The 19,065-nt window shown below is 38.1% G+C and overlaps 1 protein-coding gene and 1 long non-coding RNA gene across 10 annotated transcripts in view; one reads left to right on the top strand and one right to left on the bottom strand.

Annotated features, from left to right (window-relative positions):
• Positions 1 to 19,065, bottom strand: part of bt (projectin protein bent) — a 3,328,983-nt gene that overhangs the window by 1,916,415 nt on the left and 1,393,503 nt on the right. For 8 of the 9 annotated variants that reach the window (XM_067757812.1, XM_067757814.1, XM_067757820.1 and 5 more), the window contains one exon: positions 3,437 to 3,751. The exons of the other annotated variant lie outside the window; for it this stretch is intronic. In XM_067757812.1, coding sequence (XP_067613913.1) covers positions 3,437 to 3,751 — 315 coding nt within the window. The remainder of the gene's footprint in view (positions 1 to 3,436; positions 3,752 to 19,065) is intronic. 9 annotated transcript variants of the gene reach the window in all.
• The window catches only part of LOC137234211 (uncharacterized), a 154,205-nt gene that overhangs the window by 107,826 nt on the left and 27,314 nt on the right, over positions 1 to 19,065 (top strand). The gene's annotated exons all lie outside the window — the stretch shown is intronic.

The following is a 19,065-nucleotide window of genomic DNA, read 5'->3' as shown; positions in this document are numbered from 1 at the left end:
AGCTACACCAACGCTATTCCCACATTTTTAATTGGTATAGGTCACTTTAAATTGGGACTAGCGCAAAACATAAGGGAGGATCAGCCAAACGAGCCAGTAGCAATAAAAACAGTGTTAGGGTGGGACATTTACGGAACAGCTGGGGATAAATCAGCGGCACATGAATAGTGGAACTGCTGCGTATGCGAATGTTCAAAAGAAAGCGATGATGACCTGCATGCTGCGGTTAAGAATTTTTACGCATTTGAAAGTCTAGGCATTGTTGCTACGCAGAAGGCGTTACCTAGTAAAAAGATGAGCGTGCTTTAAATCTGTTGCACGAATATACTCGCCAAGCTCCTAATGGCCAGTCTTCTGTAGCGCTTTGTTGAATTTGTATTGCCGGGGAGCTACCATATGGCAAAAAATAGACTTATTTGTTGCAGAAAAAGCTCCAACAACAATCAAAACAACAGAACAAACTCTTTAAGCCACTGTAGCTCATTATTTAAGAAAATGATATATTCATAAACTAACGAGCAGCGAGATCAACGAAAACGAACAAAGGCGTATATGGTATTTACCAATATTTGCGGTGTTCAACAAAAATAAGCCAGGCAAATCGCGTGTAGTATGGTACGCTGCCGTTAAATCGCACGGCGTTTTCCTTAACACTTTTCTGTTGAAAGGACCCGATCTAATCGTATTTCTGCCCGCAGTTTTATACCAGTTTAGGCAAAAGGCTATTGCTATATCAGCCGGCATTCAAGAAATGTTTCATCAAGTATTGATTCGCCCCGAAGATCAACACGCTCAACGTTTTCTTTGGCGTGGGTGTGACGCTTCCGTAGAGCCGAATATTTTTGTTATGAAGGTGATGATCTTTGGAGCAGCTTGCTCTCCATCGACTTCTCAATTTGTTAAAAACTTGAATGCTGCACGATTCGACAATAGCCAAGCTAGAGCAGTCGATGCTATTCAAAACAACCACTATGTTGATGACTACTAAGATTCCATCGACTCTAAAGAAGAAGCCACCACTCTGGCGCACAACATGCAACACATTCACAAGGCTGGTGGATTCAGTATTCGTAATTGGTGCTCCAATTGTCCCGAAGTTTTAAACACATTGTGCGAATCAGCCGCCAAACATAAAATTAATATGAGCGGCGATAACACCACGGAAAAAGTACTAGGCGTTTTCTGGGTTCCCAGTGACGACGTAATTATATTTAAACTTTCACCTTTAATGTGGCATGAAAATATTTTTAACGGGAGCAAAGTTCCAACGGAACGTGAGATGTTAAGCACGGTAATGACTATATATGACCCACTTGGTCTAATCAATAATATATTAATATTTGGAAAAATATTATTACAAGCCGCCTGGCGCAGCCCAGTCAAATGGGATGAAGAAATTGGATCCGGTCTAGCAGAAGAATGGTTTCAATGGCTAAAATATTTGCCTATATTAGAAGATATCAAAACTCCGCTTTGCTATATAAAACACCATGCTAATTACGAAGGAGCTGATGTTCAGCTGCATACCTTTGTCGATGCCAGCGATTCTGCTTATGCGGCAGCATGCTACTTACGTATATCAAAAAATAACGTCGCAGAATGCTCTCTCATAGGTTCAAAGGCTAGAGTGGCGCCTCTAAAACAAATTTCTATCCCCAGACTGTAATTGATGGCAGCACTGATAGGTGTTCGGTTCCCAAGGTCCGTATCGGATTCATTGTCGATTAAGATAAGACGTAAAGTTTTTTGGCCTGATGCCAAAACAGTTTTAAGCTGGCTGCACTTAGATACTAGACCCGTTCATCAGTTCGTGGGACTGCGCATAAGCGAAATTTTGGAATCAAGCGACCTTTCAGAATGGCGATGGATTTCGTCAAAAAGTAACGTTGCAGCCACCAAACGTCATAAAATATTTGACGTCACTTCATGTGGACGTTGGCTTAATGGCCTGGACTTTCTTTGCAGGCCTGAGGATGAGTGGCTACAAGAACAACATAATATTGAAGCGACTATTACTGAGCTCCTTCAAATATTAGTAGTTATACCACTAGTAGACGTAAATCGCTTCTCAAAATGTTGTCGGATATCTATATTGGAGAATTAAGTCTCCTTTTTTTCAAAGGTTTATTGCAAAGAAGAAATATTCCAATCGATCCATCCATTTTGAATTTATAGCTGTGTAAAGAAAATTTGTTTTGATTTTTTACTTTAAAAGTGGGGTTTTTAGACTTTTTTAGGCAATTTTTAAATTTTTCTCTCCGCCAGAACAACCCCGTTCTAAAAAGAGAATTAGCGAAATCGGTCCAACCGTTCTCGAGATTCGCGCTTACAACGCAGCTCAGCGACTTATTTTTATATTACAGATATTCAAAAAACGGCCAAATTAATGATTTTATTATAATGACATTAAGTAGGTTTAATCTGGCTACAACGGAATTCGTGATTGATTGTTGCGCTGCTGTGTTGGTCCGAAAATAACAACCCTCATAAGAACATGTGTTAAAAACTATTTGACGGATGTCGTTTTGCAGCCGCCGTTGTGAATGTAACCACGTCTTTAGTTCAGAACACCGAGAGATTAACACAAGACGGGAAGTGGGTGGCGCACTGGTCAAGATAATTAAAAATTGTTTATTCGGTATCTTGTGATCGATTTTTAAGTAGATTCCCAGTAATCTCCAGACTTGAAATTTTAAGTGTATTTCAGAGGACAAAGAGAGCAGAAATGCCACCAAATAACCTCTAGTAAATCTTGCCATCGATCATCATTAAAAGACCTGTCATTGAGCTACAAGTTTGAAACTTCACTCCTAGTTCAGAGCACCGAGGCAACAAAAGAGGAGAGGAAAATAATGAGAAGGTTTATTTGAAAATTTGTGGCAACCCTTAAATTTATATCTTAATACTCTTATGCTGGCTCGAGGCTAAGTTTTCACAATGAAATGAAACATTAAGATAAAAACAAGATACAAAATTGTCAACACTTCCTTTATATAAATGGATCATAGCGTGGAGGAAAATGTCTCTTTGAACAAAGCTACAAGGTTGTAAAATTTTGGTTTTGAAGTGTTAACGACAGTTATTGCAAACAGGTTATCAGAAACATATCCATAAAGGTAGAGCGCATTTTATTTTCAATATTGATGAACTTTAAGTATTGGGTACCAAGGTTTCGGGTATTGCTCTCTACCATTAAAGCTTTGTCTGCGATAACCTGTTCACAATACCTGTTATTAAAATCCATCAACATTATTTCCGTGTTCAAATATACATTTTCCACTGCGTTTTGATTTATATATCTAAAGAAAGTGTTTAAAATGTTTTTTTTGTATAGAATATAAGAAAATAAAATTCCGCACATTACCACGGTGGCCAGGTATTAATCGGAAGTTGTTATCGTAAGTAATTTTTGTAACAAATATTTAGTAATTCATACCTTTGGTAAACTATTCTTCCGATCAGCCTTCCCAGGTTCTTTTTTATCCATTTGAAGCGCCGATTTCTCCAGCTTTGGTGGTATATCTAGTTTGCGATTGAAGTCACTTCCACAAAATTCTGTCTTTTCAAATTTCTCTAAAACGGGTCTTTCATAGTCTGGTATCTCTGGTAACTCCTCATGTTTTGATTTAACTTTAGACTTCGCTTTAGTTTTGTGCTTCACCGCTTCGGTTTTCGACCCTTCTTTACGTGGATTTATTGACCTTTTTCTTAACTCGGGAACTTCTTCTACCACATCTTTTTCTTCTTGCATCTGTTTTTTGGTTTTTTAATCACACAGTTCGCATTTAAAGGAGGAATAAAATTTTTTTATAATATTACACAAATATTTATCTCTATTAATGGTTGTTCTAAGTTTTAATCCAAATTAAAGTACTTGCGAAATATGCTATTATAGCATAAAAAAATAAAAATGAAAGGCGCGATAACCTCCGAAGAGATTTAAGGCCGAGCTTCTCTTCCAATTTGGGTCGTGATCCTTTTAATTTTTCCTACAAATTAGCGGGACGGGACCTACTTGTTTTATGCAGACTCCGAACGGCATCTGCAAGTCAGATGAGTTTTCACTGAGAGCTTTTCATGGCAGAAATATACCCGGAGCGCTTGCCAAACACTGCAGAGGGCGACCCAGCTTAGAAAATATTTCTTCTAATTGAAAAAAACTTGTTTCTAAAATTTTAATGTTGCTTTGCCCGGGGCGGAAAACCATCATTTGCTTATTGAAGCAAACTTATAATTGACTATTTTAGGGATTGCGGAAAGTAACTGACAAAGATGACTTGATACGAATCATTTGATACGCTCTCATTTTTTTCGCTGTCTTTCCTCGCGTTAGCTGAAGCGGGTGCCAGAACAAAAAATGTGCCAGCTAAAACGAATAAAAAATAAATAAATGTAAGGCGCGATAACCTCCGAAGAGATCTAAGGTCGAGCTTCTCTTCCATTTTGCGTCGTGCTCCTCTTGATTTTCCCTACAAATTGGCCGGACGGCAACTACATGTTTTAAGCCAACTCCGAACGGCATCTGCAAGGCAGATGAGTTTTCACTGAGAGCTTTTCATGGCAGAAATACACCCGGAGCGCTTGCCAAACACTGCCGAGGGGCGACCCCGCTTAGAAAAATTTTCTTCTAATTGAAAAACCTTATTTATAAAATTTTGATGTTGCTGTGCCCGGGGTGTGAACCCAGGGCATACGGTGTGGTAGGCGGAGCACGCTACCATCACACCACGTTGGCCGCCATCAAAACGAATAACGGGCCAAAAATTTCGATAAACCTTCGTTTTACCTACATGTGAAGATATGAGTTCAAAAATTATGGGGAATAAGATAAAAATACTTGTTTTAATATATGTATATATATATATGTGGTGCGTCGACAACGTTACGACTTAGTACTCTGCATTAACGCACTTACAAAACGTTTAAGCTGCTCGCACCTTTAGAAGCGGCTGCCAAAGTACAACCCTACAAATAAGAACAAACAAACCTTTTTTTTTTGTAAATAATTGAAGTGTCATTTCTTTTTCACTTGTGTTTCCGTTTTAATAAAGTTATCATAAAATTCGCTAATAGTGCCGTATTGGTGACCCGCACGTTTCTGAACAATTCTTGAAATTTCTAAGTAAGAAGAATATCTTTAAACGATAGTGCAATGGTAACAGATGGATCCTCCATTCCTGATGCAACACTGCCACAATTGCATACACCACGATTGCCGCTTCCCACTATGTCTGAGGAAAATAATTAAGCCTACTTTTATTCATTAGACTTCTGGTTCGAAGTTTCGCGAATTACAACTGACGCAGCAAAATTCAGCATCGTACTTGCAAGTGTACCTCCGACTAAATTTATGGAGCTTCGAACGCTTGTGGAGAGTGCACGTGCAACTGGGCCTTATGCTTACATTCAGAAAAAGTTAATTGAGCAATTCACCGAAAGCCAGCAACGCCGCCTTCAAAGAGTTTTGAAAGGGCTCACCTTAGGGAATCGACGACCAAGTGATTTGTACAACGAGATGCATCGCACCGCCGGCCCAACACTTAGTGAAAGCATTTTGCACGATCATTGGGTAAGTCGTTTACCTGCTTACACACAGTCAGCAATAATTGCAACAAGTGTACCTATTGGCGAAAGAATTAAAATCACCGATTCTATAACTGACTGTGTCGCTCTCAAAGAAGGGCAGGTATGTGAGGTTAGGGTCGAACCTCAACAATCACGTGAGATTTCTAACCTACGAGCCAAGCTTGCTGCTTTGACTAAACAAGTCGGAAAGCTTTTAGATAACCAAATTGTAAAAGCTCGCCCACGTGCTAGATCTTTATCCCGCTCAAGGTCAAATCAAAGTCAACAAAGTAGTTGGTATCACGCCAAATTTGGCAATAAGGCAACTAAATGTCGGCAGCCATGTTCATTCGCATCGACAGATCTAAAACAATCTACACAATAGCAATGCTCAGCTAATTTAATATCAGAGATCGGCAAACAATCTGGTTCTATGAAAATTTATAAACTTTGCATTCTTGACCCTTCATCCAACACCAAGTTTTTGATTGACTCAGGCGCTGATGTTTCTGTTATTCCGAAGTCAACAAAATTAGCTCGAGCAAGTCCTACAACTATGCAATTGTTTGCTGCGAACAGAACAGCCGTTTCTACTTATGGCGAAGTTATTTTAAATATATATTTAAAGCTTCGACGTGAGTTTCTGTGGAATTTCGTTATTGCGGATGTATTGCAAGCTATTTTGGGCGCAGATTTTCTTGGCTTCCACGGACTTGTTGTCGATTTGCAGGGCCGACGGCTTATTGACCGAGTTACGCTACTCAAGTCCCCATTTTCGACGCAGGAGCTAGAATCTTCAAGCATCCCTACTATAAACTACACTCAAAAGTTTGCTGAACTGCTTAGAGAGTTCACTGAAATTACACGCCCGAAGCCGATCGGTAGCCAAACAATGTCATCGATCTTCCATCGAATTACTACGAATGGAAAACCCACTTACGCACGACCTCGGCGCTTATCGCCGGAAAAATTAGCAGCTGCTCGTACGGAATTCGATTCTCTCATCAAGCTTGGGATTTGTCATCCATCGTAAAATAACTAGGCGAGCCCATTGCATTTAGTTCGAAAAGCCGACGGTTCGTGGAGGCCCTGTGGCGATTATAGAGCCCAGAACGCTACTAACACTCCGGACCGTTATCCGCTGCCTTTTCTCCAGGATTTATCAACGATATAATCAGGTAAAACTATTTATTCTAAAATTGATCTGCAAAGGGTATTTCATCAAGTGCCTATACACCCAGACGATAATTGCCAAACTGCGATTACAACCCCATTTGGGTTATATGAGTTTACCCACATGACATTCGGCTTACGGAATGCTGCACAAACCTTCCAGCGTCTTATTAGCGAATTGTTCCGCGGATTGGATTTTACGTTTACTTATCTAGACGATATTTGCATCGCTTCGAAATCCATTGAGGAACACAGAGAACATCTCCGTTTGGTATTCAGCCGTTTGAGCACTAACAATCTAACGATCAATGTAGCTAAGTCCCGCTTCGGCGTGTCAGAACTTGAATTTTTGGGCCACTCCATTACGAAATATGGTATTCGACCCTTACCTAGTCGTGTAGACGCGCTGACTAATTTTAGCCTGCCGGTCGACGGAAAAGAGCTTAAACGCTTCTTATCGATGCTGAATTTTTATCGAAGGTTTTTGCCCAATGCTATGTTTCATCAATCGCCATTATATGCTATGATACCTGGCAACAAGTGAAACGATACCACTCGTCTTGTGTGGACAGGGAACGCAAAAAATAATTTTGAGGCATGTAAGGCACAGCTCGCTAATTGTGCCATGCTAGCTCACCCTTTGCCGGATGCAGAGCTCTCACTCTGGGTTGATGCATCCGACTACGCAGCCGGAGCGGTTTTAAATCAAGTTGTTGATGGGAATCTCCAGCCGCTTGGATTTTTTTCGAGGAAATTTACGCCAGCCGAAGCGCGTTATAGTACATACGACCGTGAGCTGAGCTAAATTCATATATTGACGGCAGTCAGAACCATTCGCTCAAGTTAAAAAGCATTTCACTACCTTTTAACCAAAAGAGAGTGGTTTGCGATGTTTCGACCGCTAACATTCGTCCTTTGATTACAAAGAAGTTCCGTAACCAGGCCCTACACGTAACACGCAACATATCGCACCCTGTTATGTGCGCCACAGCTAAATTGATGACTCAACGGTTTGTGTGGCCTGGTATTCAGCGCGACAGCAAAATGTTTGCCAAAACATGCGTTCAATGTCAAAAAAACAAAATTATTCGTCACAATCAGAGCGTACTACAACGTCGAGAGTGTGGGAGACAATGCTTTGCACATTTGCACATCGACATCGTCGGCCCGTTTCCGCTTTCGGATGGCAACAAATATTGCCTAACAGTCATAGACCGATATACTAGATGGCCTGAGGCATATCCAATACCAAATATGACTGCACCAATTGTTGCTAAAACATTTCTCAGTGGCTGGATTACTCGATTCGGCGTACCCATTGATATCACTTCCGATCCCGGACGTCAGTTCGAAAGCGCCTTTTTTGGCGAACTGATGCGCTGCTTGGGAATTTCTCATTTACTCACCACTACATATTATCCGCAGCAAATGGATTGATAGAACGCTGGCATCGGACGCTCAAGGCCTCTATTTTATGCCATCAAGTGGATCAGTGGACAACGTACTTGCCATTCATATTATTGGGCCTGTGTTCGGATTTTAAAGTCGATATAGGTTCCACTCCAGCTGAATTAACGTACGGAACTACTCTTCGTCTACCATCAGATTTGTTCGTATCAGGTTCAAACTACGTCAACGAAGCGGATATGGTTAAAGAACTGCGTAAGATAATGAATGAGCTACGACCGGTGGACACGAGTTGGCATTCGCCAAAAAAGCCTTTTGTAAATGCAAAATTGGATTCGACAGCCAACGTTTTCATCAGGGATGGCTCAATTCGTCCATCCCTATCAGCACTTGACAAGGGGCCTTACAAAGTTCTCAGCCGAAATCCGAAATTTTATGTGATCGAGGTCAATGGGAATAAATCGAAAGTTTCCATCGATCGTCTAAAACCCGCCTTCATCGCACAATCTACAGCTTTCTAGGAGGGGAATACTGCAGTGCGTCGACAACGTTACGACTTAGTACTATGCGTTAACGCACTTACAAAACGTTTAAGCTGCTCGCACCTTTAGAAGCGGCTGCCAAAATACAACCCTACAAATAAGAACAAAGAAAACTTTTTTATGTAAATAATTGAAGTGTCATTTCTTTTTCACTTGTGTTTGCGTTTTAATAAAGTTATCATAAAATTCGCTGATAGTACCATATATATATTTAGTTCGAAGGCGGAGGGTAAATGTTATTTCCCATTCAAAAGTTATCACTGAAAACAGGTTTTGTAAATATGAAGTCCCGATGCAACCACTCGATTTTGATAACAGAACCTGGAACATCAGACATGTAAAATAAGCCCTATCCTCTACGTGATGTTAACTATTATATCCAAAGTCCGATATATTCAAATTTCAAAAGAAGGTTTGGTTTTCACTGTGACTTAAACGCGTTACAATATTTGACTAATTATTTTAATTAAGATGTAAATTTTACTTTGATTTGTTAATATTTAACTTTAACTAGTATTGTAAAATAAGTTTAAAGAAATGAATATTTTTCGACAATCATTTTATTAAATGATGGAAATTCAAAATAGCCGAAATGTTTTCATTTCATATTTGTTTGGAGTGGCATCACTGACAAATGTTATAAAAAATGTGCATTTTGATAGCGCTCCCTCGAAACAAAGTCGAAAATCCATTCATCTATGCCATAGATTCTATGGTAACTGAATTTGCGTTGACTACTGTTTAGGCCAGTGGCCTAATTAATTTCCTACCGGGTAGCCGCCCTCGACTTAACTATTTTTATACCTTTCAGGAAAATGAAATGGTATATTAATTTCGTCACGAAACCCAAAATTGTAAGTCCTTAAAGGAAAATAGATAGACCCAACATTAAGTATACCGAAATAATCAGGTTGAAGAGCTGAGTTGATTTAGCCATGTCCGTCTGTCCGTCTGTCTGTTTGTATGCAAACTAGTCCCTCAATTTTTGAGATATCTTGATAAAATTTGGTGAGCGGGTGTACTTGGGTGTCCGATTAAACATTTGTCGGAACCGGCCGGATCGAACCACTATAGCATATATCCTCCATACAACCGATTTTTCAGAAAAGGAGGATTTTTGTCATATCTTACTCAATTTAACAGATTGAAGCTTCAAACTTCACCATATAATTTCGTATATTGCACATATTGTTGCCTGAAAAAATTGAGGGGATCGGTCGTATATATAGTATATATCCCCCACAACCGATTGTTCAGATAAGGAACTTTTCGTAATTACTGCCCTATTTTAAGAGCTAGAGGCTTCAAATTTCAACGAATGCTTACGTATATAGCATATATTGTTGTCTGAAAAAATCAGAAAGATCGGTGGTATATATAGTATATATATGGTGGTATATATAGTAAATATATATAGGATATATATATATATATTCTCAATTTTAGCCCCATTTTAACAGCTAGAAGCTTCAAATTTCACCGATTGCTTACGTATATAGTATATATTGCTGTGTCAAAAAATCATAGAGATCGGTGATATATATAATATATATATGATGGTATATATAGTATATATATAGTATATATATATTTTTTTTTGCGATTTCTGCCCCATTTTAACAGCTAGAAGCTTCAAATTTCACCAAATGCTTACATGTATAGCATATATTAAAGTCTGAAAAAATCATTGATATCGGTGGTATACATAGTATATATCTCATACAACCGATTGTTCGTATAAGAAACTTTGCGCAATTTCTGCCCCGTTTTAACAGCTAGAAGCTTCAAATTTCACCAAATGCTTACGCATATAGCATATATTGTTGTCTGAAAAAATCATAGAGATCGGTGGTATATATATTATATACTTCATATAAACTGTCATTTTTGGCCCTTTTTTACGGCTAGAAGCTTCAAAATTCATCAAATTTCATCAAATAGTTACTTTTAGGTCATATATTTTTGAAATACGTGATTCGTAGTCATAGTTTTTACATGCAGACCACAAAAAACGTGAAGTTTTGCATCCTCACACAAAGTACCTACCTATTTTTTATTTTATATTTATCTTAAAAATTGTTTAGATATGTTCAAATTTCACCAAATGTTTACGTGTATAGGCATATACTGTTGTCTGAAAAAATCATAGAGACCGGTGGTATATATAGTATATATCTCATACAACCGATTGTTGAGATAAGAAACTTTGCGCAATTTCTTCCCCATTTTAACAGCTAGAAGCTGCTTACGTGTATAGCATATATTGTTGTCTGAAAAAATCATTGAGATCGGTGGTATATATAGTATATATCTCATACAACCGATTGTTCTGATAAGAAACAGCGCAGTTTCTGCCCCATTTTAGCAGCCAGAAGCTTCAAATTTCACCAAATGCTTACGTATATAGCATATATTGTTGTCTGAAAAAATCATATAGATCGGTTGTATATATATTATATACCCCTTATAAAATGTATTTTTTTGCCCCTTTTTTTACGGCTAGAAGCTTAAAAATTCATCAAATTTCATCAAATAGTTACGTTTACGTCATATATTGTTGAAATACCTGATTCGTAGTCATAGTTTTTACACGCAGACCACAAAAAACCTGAAACTTTGCATCCTCACACAAAGTACCTACCTATTTTTTTTTTATATTTATCTTAAAAATCTTTTAGGTATGTAGATCTGTTCATTATATATTTCTTATCTTATACATCCGATTATTCGGAGATTACGAACGGCATACGATTATTGTTCAGCCCCATTCATGAAAGGTATGAAGCCTTCGGCACAGCCGAAGACAGTCCCGTCCTTACTTGTTTCGTTTGTCAGCAAGCAACGGCTAACTTCCAATCGTCCTCTTGATCCAGCATTTTCTTTCGTTAAGAGAGAAAATTCGGGGTTCGGTGGCGATTTGGAAGTTGCGGTCGGCTCTGATCTAGTTTGCCTGCCAACAAGTCACCAGCTGTTCCTGCGTTTTTATACTCAGTTGAGCAGAGCTCACAGAGTATATTAACTTTGATTGGATAACGGTTGGTTGTACAGGTATAAAGGAATCGAGATAGATATAGACTTCCGTATATCAAAATCATCAGTATCGTAAAAAAATTTGATTGAGCCATGTCCGTCCGTCCGTCCGTCCGTTCGTCCGTCCGTCCGTCTGTCCCTTAACACGATAACTTGAGTAAATTTTGAGGTATCTAGATGAAATTCGGTATGTAGATTTCTGGGCACTCTTCTCAGATCGCTATTTAAAATGAACGATATCGGACTATAACCACGCCCATTTTTTCGATATCGAAAATTTCGAAAAACCGAAAAAATGCGATAATTCATTGCCAAAGGCGGACAAAGCGATGAAACTTGTTGGATGGGTTGACGTTATGACGCAGAATAGAAAATTAGTAAGATTTTGGACAGCGGGCGTGGCACCGCCCACTTTTACAAGAAGGTAATTTAAAAGTTTTGCAAGCTGTAATTTGGTAGTCGTTGAAGATATCATGATGAAATTTAGCAGGAACGTTACTACTATTACTATATATGTGCTAAATAAAAATTAGCAAAATTGGATGAAGAACACGCCCACTTTTTCAAAAAAAATTTTTTTAAATTCAAATTTTAACAAAAAATGTAATATCTTTACTGTATATAAGTAAATTAAGTCAAAATTCAACTCCTGTAATGATATGATGCAACAAAATACAAAAAAAAAAAAGAAAATTTCAAAATGGGCGTGGCTCCGCCAATTTTCATTTAGTTTGTCTAGAATACTTTTAATGCCATAAGTCGAACAAAAATTTACCAATCCTTGTTAAATTTGATAGGGGCATAGATACTATGACGGTAACTGTTTTCTGTGAAAATGGGCGAAATCGGTGAAAGCCACGCCCAGTTTTTATAAACAGTCCAGCGTCTGGCCTTCCGCTCGGCCGTTAACACAATAACTTGAGCAAAAACCTATATATCTTTACTAAACTTAGTCCACGTACTTCTCTGATCTCACTTTATCTTGGTATAAAAAATGGCCGAAATCCGACCATAACCACGCCCACTTTATCGATATCGAAAATTACGAAAAATGAAAAAAAATGCCATAATTCTATACCAAATACGAAAAAAGGGATGAAACAAGGTAATTGGATTGGTTTGTTGACGCAAAATATAACTTTGGAAAAAACTTTGCAAAATGGGTGTGACACCTACCATATTAAGTAGAAGAAAATGAAAAAGTTCTACAAGGCGAAATCAACAGCCCTTGGAATCTTGGCGGGAATACTGTTAGTGGTATTGCACATATAAATAAATTAGCAGTACCCGACAGATGATTTTCTGGACCACCTGGTCCACATCTTGGTCGATATCGCGAAAACGCCTTCACATATACATCTAAGGGCCACTCGCTTTTAAAACCCTCATTAATACCTTTATTTTGATATCCATATCGTACAAACATTCTAGAGTCACCCCTGGCCCACCCTGATGGCGATATCTCGAAAAGGCGTCCACATATAGACCTAATGCCCACTCCCTCTTAAAATGCTTAGTAACACCTTTCGTTTGATACCCATATCGGACAAACATTCTAGAGTCACCCTTGGTTCACCTTTATGGCGATATCTCGAAAAGGCGTCCACCTATAGAACTAAGGATTATTCCCTTTTAAAATACTCATTACCACCTTTCATTTGATACCCACATCGTACAAACACATTCTAGAGTCACCCTGGCCCACCCTAATGGCGATATCTCGAAAAGGCGTCCACCTATAGACCTAATGCCCACTCCTTCTTAAAATGCTCAGTAACACCTTTCGTTTGATACCCTTGGTCCACCTTTATGGCGATATCTCGAAAAGGCGTCCACCTATAGATCTAAGGATTACTCCCTTTTAAAATACTCATTCATTTGATACCCATATCGTACAAACACATTCTAGAGTCACCCCTGCCCACCCTAATGGCGATATCTCGAAAAGGCGTCCACCTATAGACCTAATGCCCACTCCCTCTTAAAATGCTCAGTAACACCTTTCGTTTGATACCCATATCGTACAAACACTCTAGAGTCACCCTTGGTCCACCTTTATGGCGATATCTCGAAAACGCGTCCACCTTTAGAACTAAGGATTACTCCCTTTTAAAATACTCATTACCACCATTCATTTGATACCCATATTGTACAAACACATTCTAGAGTCACCCCTGCCCACCCTAATGGCGGTATCTCGAAAAGGCGTCCACCTATAGACCAAATGCCCACTCCCTCTTAAAATGCTCAGTAACACCTTTCGTTTGATACCCATATCGTATAAACATTCTAGAGTCACTCCTGGCCCACCCCAATGGCGATATCTCGAAAAGGCGTCCACCTATAGACCTAATGCCCACTCCCTCTTAAAATGCTCAGTAACACCTTTCATTTGATTCCCATATCGTACAAACATATTCTAGAGTCACCCCTGGTCCAACTTTATGGCGATATCTCGAAACGGCGTCCACCTATGGAACTAAGGATCAATCCCTTTGAAAATACTCATTAACACCTTTAATTTGATACCCATATCGTACAAATATATTCTAGAGTCACTCCATGTCCACCTTTATGGCGGTTTCACGAAAAGGCGTTCACCTATAAAACTAAAGCCCATTCCCTTTTAAAATACTCATTACCACCTTTCATTGGATACCCACATCGTACAAACACATTCTAGAGTCACCCCTGGCCCACCTTAATGGCGATATCTCGAAAAGGCGTCCGCCGATAGACCTAAGGCCCGCTCCCTCTTAAAGTGCTCAGTAACACCTTTCATTTGATACCCATATCGTACAAACAAATTCTAGAGTCAGCCCTGGTCCACCTTTATGGCGATATCCCTAAATGGCGTCCATCCATAGAACTATGGCCTACTCTCTCTTAAAATACTCTTTAATACCTTCCATTTGATACACATGTCATACAACCACATTCCAGGGTTACCCTAGGTTCATTTTCCTACATGGTGATTTTCCTTATTTTGTCTCCATAGCTCTCAACTGAGTATGTAATGTTCGGTTACACCCGAACTTAGCCTTCCTTACTTGTTCATGTTTGGATTTAAAATACAAACAAAACGTAAGTTCCCATATTACTTTATTGTGATATTTTATTAATTGACGAAATAAAGACATATTGTAATTATTATACATATTTCTATGTATAAATACTAATTATCGTGTTTTTTTTTCCTTCCGCAAAACACAATTGGTTTCATTCCCGCCAATTGTGTTCATGGTCCTTCGTAGCTGTTCTACGAACAAGCGCGTACGTGAAAAAATAGAGCTTTGATATAAAGAAAAGCCAAGCCAACAGGTGCCAAACATACAAAATACATATATACATACATATTGATCTTATCCCCACATACACCAAAAAATAAAATACGGGTGAGTTTTTCTTTTTATTGTGCAATATTCAATTATATAATAAAATAAAAAGAACCATATTAAAAGTGATTTTCGCGGAGTTACTCATTGATATCACTTCCGATCCCGGACGTCAGTTCGAAAGCGCCTTTTTTGGCGAACTGATGCGCTGCTTGGGAATTTCTCATTTACGCACCGCTCCATATTTTCCGCAGCAAATGGATTGATAGAATGCTGGCATCGGACGCTCAAGGCCTCCCTTTTATGCCATCAAGTGGATCAGTGGACAACGTACTTGACATTCATATTATTGGGCCTGCGTTCGGATTTTAAAGTCGATATAGGTTGCACTCCAGCTGAATTAACGTACGGAACTACTCTGCGTCTACCATCAGATTTGTTCGTATCAGGTTCAAACTACGTCAACGAAGCGGATATGGTTAAAGAACTGCGTAAGATAATGAATGAGCTACGACCGGTGGACACGAGTTGGCATTCGCCAAAAAAGCCTTTTTTAAATGCAAAATTGGATTCGACAGCCAACGTTTTCATCAGGGATGGCTCAATTCGTCCATCCCTGTCAGCACCTGACAAGGGGCCGTACAAAGTTCTCAGCCGAAATCCGAAATTTTATGTGATCGAGGTCAATGGGAATAAATCGAAAGTTTCCATCGATCGTCTAAAACCCGCCTTCATCGCACAATCTACAGCTTTCTAGGAGGGGAATACTGCGGTGCGTCGACAACGTTACGACTTAGTACTATGCGTTAACGCACTTACAAAACGTTTAAGCTGCTCGCACCTTTAGAAGCGGCTGCCAAAATACAACCCTACAAATAAGAACAAAGAAACCTTTTTTATGTAAATAATTGAAGTGTCATTTCTTTTTCACTTGTGTTTGCGTTTTAATAAAGTTATCATAAAATTCGCTAATAGTACCATATATATATTTAGTTCGAAGGCGGAGGGTAAATGTTATTTCGCATTCAAAAGTTATCACTAAAAACAGGTTTTGTAAATATGAAGTCCCGATGCAACCAGTCGATTTTGATAACAGAACCTGGAACATCAGACATGTAAAATAAGCCCTATCCTCTACGTGATGTTAACTATTATATCCAAAGTCCGATATATTCAAATTTCAAAAGAAGGTTTGGTTTTCACTGTGACTTAAACGCTTTAAAATATTTGACTAATTATCTTAATTAAGATGTAAATTTTACTTTGATTTGTTAATATTTAACTTTAACTAGTATTGTAAAATAAGTTTAAAGAAATGAATATTTTTCGACAATCATTTTATTAAATTATTGAAATTATAAAATAGCCGAAATGTTTTCATTTCATATTTGTTTGGAGAGCATTACTGACAAATGTTATAAAAAATGTGCATTTTGATAGCGCTCTCTCGAAACAAAGTCGAAAATCCATTCATCTATGCCATAGATTCTATGGTAACTGAGTTTGCGTTGACTACTGTTTAGGCCAGTGGGCTAATTAATTTCCTACCGGATAGACGCCCTCGACTTAACTATTTTTTCGTTTGTCACCAAGCAACGGCTAACTTCCAATCGTCCTCTTTATCCAGCATTTTCTTTCGTTAAGAGAGAAAATTCGGGGTTCGGTGGCGATTTGGAAGTTGCCGTCGGCTCTGATCTAGTTTGCCTGGCAACAAGTCACCAGCTGTTCCTGCGTTTTTCATCTTTGGATTTAAAATACAAACAAAACGTAAGTTCCCAAATTACTTTATTGTGATATTTTATTAATTGACGAAATAAAGACATATTGTAATTATTATACATATTTCTATGTATAAATACTAATTATCTTGTTTTTATTTCTTTCCGCAAAACACAATTGGTTTCATTCCCGCCAATTGTGTTCATGGTCCTTCGTAGCCGTTCTACGAACAAGCGAGTACGTGAAAAAATAGAGCTTTGATATCAAGAAAAGCCAAGCCAGCAGGTGCCAAGCATACAAAATACATACATATATATATATATACATATATACATATTGATCTTATCCCCACATACACCAAAAAATAAAATACGGGTGAGTTTTCCTTTTTATTGTGCAATATTCAATTATACAATAAAATAAAAAGAACCATATTAAAAGTGATTTTCGCGGAGTTAAAAAAAAAATTAATTATAATAATAATTTTTTCGTTTGTGCGCGAGAAATTTTGAATTTTTTTCTTTTCCAATACTTGGAAAACTCTTAGGCTCGCTGCATTTTTGTATTGTCCGTCCGAATGGACATAAACAAAACAAAAAGTGATAATTTAATTATTGTGCAGTGAATTCTTCTAATCTTTTTCAAAATTAATTTCTTGATAAATACGTGAACAAGTGTCCAAATTGGGAATTTCTTCTAATTTTTACCTCTAAAATTTACCGGCTTCAAATTTGTATTGTTTTTTTCTCGTCGGTGGCACAAATTTAGAGCCCATTGGACACTGTTTCTATTCCTTTTAATTAGCACAACAACACAGCACTGCACTAGAAATTCAATTCAACTAATTATCACGTATCACATATTTTTACGAATACGAATCACTCGCGCTGCGTTTATTTGAATAATTATTAATCGTTTTCATTTATACAACTTTTAATAATAGCGATTTTCGATCGCATTATTAAAAACAAGTGCAAGAAAAACGAAATAAAAGAAAACACAAACCAAGGCGAATTCGCGTATCTACACGCATTGTAGTGTGGGGTGGTAAGCAACTTCGATATAGTAGTGGAAATCCCGAAATTAGTGCTGCTAATCCCGAAACCTCAAAAAGGAAGTTTAAAAATACATTTTCACCGGTATTTATTTTAAATAAAGTGTGCAATTATTTTTCAAATAATTTGTGGTTATTTTTGAAATAACAAATAAATATTATTTATTTAGTTGTTTTATACTAATATTTCTAGATTTTGTTGAGTTATTTCGGGATTTTGGTTGGTGTTCTTACTGAAATTTATATTTCCGTTCAAATTCAGCCTATTTACCAGAAGAGAAAGGGAGGATCAAGCACCACAGTGCTATTTCGGTAACAAGTTTGAAATTTTTAGCGGCAAAAAGTTTACGATACCTGTAGGCTACTTAAGTTTTACGCCAATTTTAATAATTTTGGATTTTAAAAACACTTTAGCGCTACGTGCGTTTTTCGGATTTCATCCAAGTTTTTAATAATCCAAAGTAAATTTTTTCATCCAACAAACTAATAAAAAATGGCAAGTTTCAACCAATTAGTTGAGTCTTTGATAGACCTCGAGGCGGACTTTCGTGAATTCGAAAACCCCAATCAAGCAGTCATCGAAACCCAAAAGGGAGGAGGCTAAAGAGCTGTGGGGCAAAATAAAACGCAGCTATAGTGAGTTTCAGGGGTCAGATGCTGCAACATCTTCCAAAGATGCTAGTGCAGCGAAGAAAAAGTATAAGTTAGCGTACACGACGTATATGAAGTGCATAGAGTTGATAGGTGACCTAGCTATAAAGCAAAAAGATAAAGCCTCTGAAAAAGCAAGCGACGACTCGGTTAGGGAACGCAATATTAGGCTTCCGCCTTGTGATACCGAAGTTTTTAAGGGAGATCATTTGTCATGGCCAACATTCCGTGATTTATTCACGGCCATTTACATAAAGAATCAGGGGCTCGCCTCAGTAGAAAAATTATGCCATTTAATAAAAAAAACTGATGGCGAAGCAAGAGAAATAGTAAGCAAATGTCCCCTTACAAATAAAGGTTTCGAAACCGCGTGGAAAAACCTGACCGGTTGTTATGAGAATAAACGAATTCTAGTTAGTAGCCAATTGAAGATCCTCTTCAAAATGGAGTGATATGGACAAGTTTCCAACAAGTCGGTTCCAGACTTTGGAAACTGTTTTTGACTTGCGAAGTTCACAGCCGACCAAATCTCAACCCTTCAAAGCACATAACGAGGGGAACAGCAAAAAATTGAACACTTTTCAGGCAA

This window comes from Eurosta solidaginis, chromosome X (assembly GCF_040869045.1).
Source record: "Eurosta solidaginis isolate ZX-2024a chromosome X, ASM4086904v1, whole genome shotgun sequence".
Classification (NCBI taxonomy): domain Eukaryota; kingdom Metazoa; phylum Arthropoda; class Insecta; order Diptera; family Tephritidae; genus Eurosta; species Eurosta solidaginis.
This window is presented reverse-complemented; position numbering and strand designations above follow the sequence as displayed.